Below are 9,108 nucleotides of genomic sequence, written 5' to 3' on the forward strand. Positions count from 1 at the left end.
AATTTTGGACTCAGTTGTAGTGGTAAAGTCGAGGATTACCTGTAGTTTATTCAGACGCGTATGAATTTATTATTCTTTTCTTTTTCTTTTTTCTTTTTGAAGTGTAAACTGCCCATCGGCCATTCTGGAATCTATCAGCCGATGATGGATGGTGGTAGTGGAGGTGATAACGTGATGCCCTGTTGCTTTTCCATTGCCATTTTCCAGCTTTTTAATAACAACAACAATAATAACAATAATAATAATAGGTCCTTGGTAAGGACTCGATAGGTAGACAAAAATGCCAAATCCAGTCTGAACATCTGGCTGACTGTGTGATGATCAATAGTAAATAATAATAATGATCAATAATGAATAATAATAATGATAATAATAATAATAATAATAATAATAATAATAATAATAATAATAATAATAATAATAAATAATAATAATAATAATAATAATAATAAAAAGTTGGAAGGGACCTTGGAGGTCATCTAGTCCAACCCCCTGCTCAGTCAGGAAGGTTTTTTACGAAGAGATTGGACAGCCATCTGTCTGAAATGGTATAGGACAGGGGTAGGCCACCTTGGCTCTTTTATGACTCGTGGACTTCAACTCCCAGAATTCCTGAGCCAGCCTTGCTGAGGGGGAAGGGAGAGGTTTCCAAGCTGAGCCATGCTGGCTCAGGAATTCTGGGAGTTGAAGTCCACGAGTCATAAAAGGGCCAAGGTTGCCTAGCCCTGCGCCTAAACCATCTCAAGAGAAATGGCTGTCCAGTCTCCTCTTAAAAACTTCCAGTGTTGGAGGATCCACAACATCTGGAGGCAGGCTTTCCTTGAAGTCTCATGGCTAGTGGCTAGTACGTGCTTGATTCTTCCCTGGAGTCCTATTTTAAATCTGGTTTTCTTTCCTCCGGTACAGGGCAAGAGGTGGTGGATGGACACCGATGAACCGTGGCAAGTTTTGGCGTGCTCCATGGAGATCGCAAAGGCTGTGCGGTCCCCCAATCCTGCTGAATACGTCTCCCATTTTCCTGTTCATCAGGTAGAGCCTTATGTGGTTGGAGGTCCTTTCCACTTTGTTTTATATCGGCAGGGAGAGGGACGATGTGTGAACCTCGTGAGGCTTTGAGGCAGCACCCCGATTTCTCTTTTTATTTATTAAATTTGTTTGCCACCCATCTCGCCTGCAAGGGGTTGACCCTGGGCGGTCTTTATTTAGTTATTAAAATATTAATTATTTAATCCCAGATTCCTGATGGCTTGGGCTACAGGAGATGTCATTAAAGTACAAGTAGTCCTTGAGTAGGGAAAAGTAGTAGTAGGGAAAAGCACTAGGCCACTCAGGTATGAATTAAATCATATCCCTGTTGAATATACAGTAGAGGTGACAAATAGATTTAAGGAATTAGATCTGATAGACAGAGTGCCTGAAGAACTATGGACAGAGGTTCGCGACATTGTACAACAGGTAGCAACCAAAACCATCCCAAAGAAAAAGAAATGCAAGAAAGCAAAATGGCTGTCTGAGGAAGCTTTGCAAATAGCTGAGGAAAGGAGGGAAGCGAAAGGCAAGGGAGAAAAAGAAAGATACACCCAATTGAATGCAGAATTCCAGAGAATAGCTAGAAGAGATAAGAATGCCTTCTTAAATGAACAGTGCAAAGAAATAGAAGAAAACAATAGAATAGGGAGGACCAGAGATCTTTTCAAGAAAATTGGAGAAATGAAGGGAACGTTTAATGCAAAAATGGGCATGATAAAGGACCAAAATGGCAGGGACCTAACAGAGGCAGAAGAGATTAAGAAGAGGTGGCAAAATTACACAGAAGAACTATACAAGAATGAGCTTAACGTCCCTGATAATCACAATGAGGTGGTCACTGACCTCGAGCCAGACAACCTAGAATGTGAAGTGAAGTGGGCCTTAGAAAAGCTGAGCAACAACAAAGCTAGTGGAAGTGACAGTATTCCAGCTGAGCTATTCAAAATCTTAAAAGACGATGCAGTAAAAGTGCTAAACTCAATTTGCCAGCAAATTTGGAAAACTCAACAGTGGCCACAGGATTGGAAAAGATCAGTTTACATTCCAATTCCAAAGAAAGGCAGTGCCAAAGAATGTTCAAACTATCGCACCATTGCACTCATTTCTCATGCTAGTAAAGTCATGCTTAAAATCCTACAAGCTAGACTTCAGCAGTATGTGGATCGAGAACTACCAGAAGTACAGGCAGGATTTCGAAGAGGCAGAGGAACTAGAGATCAGATTGCCAACATACGCTGGATCATGGAGAAAGCTAGGGAGTTCCAGAAAAACATCTACTTCTGCTTCATTGACTATGCTAAAGCCTTTGATTGTGTGGATCATAACAAACTGTGGCAAGTTCTTAAAGAGATGGGAGTACCAGACCATCTTATTTGTCTCTTGAGAAACCTATATGCGTGTCAAGAAGCAACAGTGAGAACTGGACACGGAACCACTGATTGGTTCAAAATTGGGAAAGGAGTCCGGCAAGGCTGTATACTGTCGCCCTGCCTATTTAACCTATATGCAGAGCACATCATGAGAAAGGCAGGACTAGATGAATCAAAAGTTGGAATTAAGATTGCCGGAAGAAATATCAACAACCTAAGATACGCAGATGATACCACTCTAATGGCAGAAAGTGAAGAAGAACTAAAGAGCCTCTTGTTGCAGGTGAAGAAGGAGAGTGCAAAACTTGGGTTGAAACTTAACATTAAGAAAACCAAGATCATGGCATCTGGCCCTCTCAGTTCCTGGCAAATAGATGGGGAAGAAATGGAGGTAGTGACAGATTTTATTTTCCTGGGCTCCAAGAGCACTGCAGATGGGGACTGTAGCCAAGAAATTAAAAGACGCTTGCTCCTGGGGAGGAAAGCCATGGCAAATCTAGACACCACACTAAAAAGCAGAGACATCACCCTGTCAACAAAAGTGTGTATAGTCAAGGCTATGGTCTTCCCAGTTGCAATGTATGGCAGTGAAAGTTGGACCATAAGAAAGGCCGAGCGCCAAAGAATTGAGGCCTTTGAACTGTGGTGCTGGAGAAGACTCCTGCGAGTCCCTTGGACTGCAAGGCAATCAAACCGGTCAGTCCTAGAGGAGATCAATCCTGACTGCTCTTTAGAAGGCCAGATCCTGAAGCTAAAACTCAAGTACTTTGGCCACCTAATGAGAAGGAAGGACTCACTGGAGAAGAGCCTAACGCTGGGAAAGGCTGAGGGCAATAGAAGAAGGGGACGACAGAGAATGAGGTGGCTGGATGGAGTCACTGAAGCAGTAGGCGTGAGCTTAAATGGACTCCAGAAGATGGTAGAGGACAGGAAGGCCTGGAGGAATGTTGTCCATAGGGTCGCGATGGGTCGGACACGACTTCGCAGCTAACAACAACAACAACAAGTCCTTGACGTACGACAGTAGATGGGCCGGGAAGTCATGCCGGTTGTTAAGTGGGTCACCCTGTGATCACGCTTGAGTTTATTACCTTTTCTGCACCGGTCGTTAAACGTTGCAGTCAAAAAGTGAACACCACTGTCATTAAGTGAATCCGATATCCACAAAAAGGTGTTTTTTGCTGGGAACTAGAAGTAAACAGCGGTTTGTGCCCCCCAAAATGTAAATTGCGGCCAACATGCAATCACGCGACCATGGGGGGGGCAGTTGCTTGGCTGTCAGAACTTTGAATCTGGGTTGTAAGTAAACTTGGGGAGGCCTGTCGTAACTTCAAAGTTGCTAAGTGACAGGTCGTAAGTCAAGGACTACCTATAAACACTTTGCTTTTGCTTCTTTCTCCTCCTGTTTTGCTTTTCTTGCATCAAAATACAGGAAGTCCTTGACTTGCAGCTGTTCATTTAGTGACTGTTCAAAGTTACAGCGGCACTGAAAAAAAGGGACGGACTTTTTCACACCTTTCCAGCATCCCCACGATCATGTGATCAAAATTGGCAAACTGGTTCGTATTTATGACCATTGCTGTGTCCCAAGATCCTGGGATCCCCTCTTGCGACCTAGTGACAAGCAAGGTCCATGGGGAAGCCAGATTCCCTCAACAACCAGCTTACTAAGTTATCAACTGCAGGGATTCACTTAACAACGGAGGCAAGAAAGGTCATAAAACGGGGCAAAATTCACTTAACAAATGTCTCGCTTAACAACAGAAACTTTGGGCTCAATTGTGGTTGTAAGTCGAGGACTAGCTGTATAGATTACATGGCCTTTGGGCAACATGTGGCTTCTGCCTCCTAAATCAGGGAATCAGGGATGGGAATCCCAGGGAAGCATCCATTCCTCCTTCTGTTATGTTTTCAAGATGTACAGTGATTAATATTTAGATGTTACTTATATGTAAGGGTGTAGGTCTGTAGATATGTTGTATATAGTATGTTTCAAATGTGTATTATGTATGTGTACACTGTGAGAGGAAGCAACTAAATTTCATTTTTTTAATGTGTGCCATTGTACCCACAGGGGGAAAATAATAATAAAGGTTATCTAATCTAATCTAGATCACACAACTCCAGTCAACAGCACCTATTCCAGAAAAAGGATCAAAATAACACAAGGTGGTCCTATTACCCAAATTTCTTTGTGCTTGACATTTTGTGACAGTCTCTTGAAACAGGCGTATATAAATCCCTCTTTTGTGCACTAGGGCGATGTGTCCCCCCCGCCCCCCAACGTTGCCTAGACTGGTGGGCAATGAGACTTACACAGTAGATTGCAATTAATACAAGTTTGAATGGCGCAACACAGATAAGTCCTCACTTACTGACTGTCTTTGGGACCAGGAACTCTGTCACTAAAGGAAGTGATCAAAGGCACCATGTCAAAGGCGGCCACACTGATTGATGACATCAGTTATGGGCGGCATACAAGCTTAATATATAAATAATGCTAATTATACATTATTATGGGTAATTTTACTTAATTATCATGATTACCATAATACTCATTATTAATAACCGTAAATCATTATTTGCAGACACTTAGGGGCCACAGTAGAGCTTGCCGGCTTGTGTGATTCAAGCTAATATGCAGTATAATTTGCAAGTCCAGCCAGGATGCTTTTGGGTGGGGTTTGGGTGGGGAGTCAAGAGGCCACCTTATCATATGTTTAAGAACGAATCCCAGCAAGACAAGTCTATCGAGATGAGGAAGGTAGAATACTGATTATTGAAATTTCCTTGAATAAAAAAAAGGTCGCCCTGGTAGGAATTTACGCCCCCAATGAAAAACAAAGACAATTTTATAAGAAACTACATAAGGTTATTGCTGATATGGAATATGAGAACATTTGTATAATTGGCGATTTTAATGCAATTATAGACAGGGAATTAGATTATAAGAGTGAGGAAGTAAGGAAACAAACCAGGAGAATATTACCCGGTACTTTTTTTAAAATGGTGGGAGAATTAAATATTCAAGATAGTTGGAGGGAGAGAATTTTGAATGAAAAGCAATTTACATACTATTCAGGGCAGCAACGAAACAAATTCAAATATTGATGACATAATAGTAGACATTAATACTTGGGGAGACCATAATCCCATTGTAATTAAATGGAAAGAACAGAAGACAACAACGAGGAGGTGGACTCTTAAAAAAGACAATTCTAAACAAAACAGAATTTAAGCATAAGATGGAGGAACAAATGTGGACATTCTTCCAGTCAAATAAGAAAGAGGAGACTAGCACTCAAAATTTATGGGATACGGCCAAGGCAGTTATGAGAGGAACTGCAATTGCGTACATGGCCAATGAATATAAAAAGAAAAGGCAATATCGAAAAAGTTTAGAGGAAGAACATAAAAAATTAGAATTAGAACTACAAAAAAACCACAATGTAGAGATCTAAAACAACAGCTAGATTTAAATAAGCATAAATTGAATATTATAGAAAAGGGAGAAATGGCACAAAAAATAAAAAGCATTAGACAAAAAAATTTTGAACAGGCAAATAAACCTGGGAGATGGCTAGCCTATAGATTGAAAAAACAAAAAGATAATAGATGGATTAGTAAATTATGTAATCAAACAGGAGAGATAGTACATCAAAAGGAAGGAAAAAAAATGGGTGACGTATGAATTCTATAAAAATCTTTATAAAGAGGATGAAATGATCACTGAGGAAAGAATATCACATTATCTTATGAAAGCAGACTTACCAAAGGTTTTGGAAGAATTTCAAAATATACTAAATAAAGATATAACAGTCCAGGAAATTATGGAAGCCATTAAAAAACAAAAAAGTAATAAAACACCTGGCCCTGATGTACTACCGTCCGAAATATATAAAAACTTCCAAGAACTTTTGGTCCCAACCCTATTGGATTTATTTAAGAGGTACTAAACACAGCAAAAATTCCAAACTCATGGAAAAGAAGCAATCATCTCACTAATTCCTAAAGAAAACTCTGATTTGACCTGCATTAAAAACTATAGGCCCATTTCTTTACTGAACACGGATTACAAGATTTTCACAACTATAATGGCAGAAAGATTAAAAAAATATTTAGCTGAATTTATCCATACTGACCAAAACGGCTTCTTGCCTAAAAGACAAATTAGACATAATGTCAGGATCATACTAGACATCTTAGAATATTATGAATTACACAGCGAAAAACAAGTGGCATTAATTTTTGTTGATGCTCAGAAAGCGTTTGATAATGTCAAATGGAATTTTATGTTGACTCAACTCAAACAGATGGAATTCGGGGGGAAATTCATAAATATGTTTAAAGCAATCTATTCCAAACAAGAGGCAAAAGTAATCATAAACGGAGAATTAACAAATAGCATTCAAATACAAAAAGGTACGAGACAAGGCTGTCCACTATCTCCTTTATTATTCATTCTTTAGAAGCACTCACAAGAATAATCTGAAAAGATAACCTGATTAAAGGATTAGAAATCAGAAAAGAGACATTTAAATTACAGGCTTATGCAGACGATTTAGTTTTCATTCTGGAAGACCCCTTAGAATCTGGAACAAGATTATTACAGGTGCTGGAAAATCATGGAGATGTTGAGGGATTGAAAATTAATAAAGAAAAAACTAAAATGTTAGTGAAAAATATGTCCAATTTACAAGAAACTGAGCTAGTAGAAAAAATTAATATCCAGACGTCCAAAAGAGTAAGGTACTTGGGGATCCAACTGTCTGCAAGATGTACTTCACTCAAAAGAGAAAATTATGACAAGTTAATGGACCAAATTACAGCAGACCTAGATAGATGGAAAAACTTGCAGCTCTCCTTTATGGGGAGAATAGTGACAATCAAGATGAATATACTTCCCAAATTACTCTTTTTATTCCAATGTGTACCAATTAAATTAGGTAAGGATTTTTTTTTGAAAATTTAAACAGAATTACATCCAAAATTATCTGGCAAGGTAGAAAACCGAGAATCAAGTTAAAATTATTACAGGATGCAAAGGAAAGAGGAGGGCTCGGCTTCCCGAATTGGGAAAAATATTATCAAGCAGCAATAGCGGTATGGATAAAGGATTGGGATACACTTAAGAAACAGGAGACTACTAGCATTAGAAGGCCACGTCATGCAAATGTGGGAGCACCAGTCCTATGGAATCAGCTCCCCCCTGAGCTTCGGATGGCCCAAAATCTCCAGTCCTTTCGCCGCGGCCTCAAAACACTCCTTTTCCACCTGGCTGACCTGGACTGACAGGCATTTTAATTATATTTACAATTTTTAATTTATTTTTAATTTTTAATTTTAATTTATTGCACAGATGATTTTAATTTTATTTTTATCTTAATTTCTGTACTTATTATATGTTTTGTTGTTAGCCGCCCTGAGTCCTTTGGGAGATAGGGCGGGATATAAATCCCATTAATAAATAAATAAATAAATAAATTGGGTGGCATGCTATAATGTGGGACGGAAAATATAAGGCCCACCAGTACTTCCAGAATCATCATATTAGACAGGCACTATTAGACGTGTGGATAAAAATTTAAAAAATTAATTACATAGAGATCCCCAATTGGCTATCCATATTAGAGATTTTCATGCACCCCAAATTCATAAATTTAGGAAGTGTAATTACATATAAAGATCTCTCAGACGAAAATGGAGACCTGAAAACAAAAAAAAAAGACTATTAGAAGACGGTACAGAGTTGGAATGGTGGGCATAATTACAAATACAGTCACGATACAGAGAAGACAAAAAAGAACCAGGGATAAAATTAAAGCATAACACAATTAGATAAAATTCTTCTAGGAACAGAAGACCAAATGGTAAAAAAGATATATCAGTATTTATTAGAACAGGATTCGTTAGAAGAACAGGTCAAAGAAACAATGTTAACCTGGAGTGAAAATTTTGGTTACAGTATTGACCTAGATAGTTGGCAATCACTATGGGATAGAAATAGGAGGTTAACGCTAGCCACCTCCTATAAAGAGAACTTGTACAAGATGTTTTATAGATGGCATCTTCCCCCTACACCAGGGGTCTTCAAACTTGGCCCTTTTATGACTTGTGGACTTCAACTCCTAGAATTCCTCAGCCAGGCAAACTGGCTGAGGAATTCTGGAAGTTGAAGTCCACAAGTCATAAAAGGGCCAAGTTTGAAGACCCCTGCCCTACACGGTTAGCAAAAATAGATAAAAAAATCTCACCAACGTGCTGGAAATGCAGAAGGCTTCCAAGGGAATTACTATCACATGTGGTGGGAATGTTCAAAAGCACAAAATTTTTGGCAGCGGATAAAAAAAATGGGTTGGAAGAAATATTACTACAAAAAATTGATTTAAAACCAGAAACCTTCTTATTAGGGATTATTAATGATAAACTCAGCAAAGCATCTTTCTACTTATTAGTGCATATTTTAACCGCAGCAAAATTGGCGTATGCCCAAAAATGGAAAAGAAAGGAAACACCCACCGAAGAAGAAATAATAGATAAAATTTTATCCTGCGCCGAAATGGACAGGTGTTAAACCTAGAGATCAAAAATAAGATTAAAACAGAGTATTATGAAATTTGGCAAAATTTGTATGATGGGTTAGAGATAAGGAGGATCGCTGAGATGACTATTGTTTGATTAGTTGATAATGTAAGGATTTCTTATTAGC

General features: G+C 38.8%; 1 protein-coding gene across 1 annotated transcript in view; it reads left to right on the forward strand.

The window, feature by feature from the left end:
• POLRMT (RNA polymerase mitochondrial) overlaps window positions 1–9,108 on the forward strand; it is a 70,338-nt gene that overhangs the window by 23,123 nt on the left and 38,107 nt on the right. Inside the window, exon 11 of the mRNA XM_083363175.1 lies at window positions 907–1,029. Coding sequence (XP_083219301.1) covers window positions 907–1,029 — 123 coding nt within the window. The remainder of the gene's footprint in view (window positions 1–906; window positions 1,030–9,108) is intronic.

This window comes from Vipera ursinii, assembly GCF_947247035.1.
Source record: "Vipera ursinii genome assembly, chromosome: 1".
Lineage (NCBI taxonomy): Eukaryota > Metazoa > Chordata > Lepidosauria > Squamata > Viperidae > Vipera > Vipera ursinii.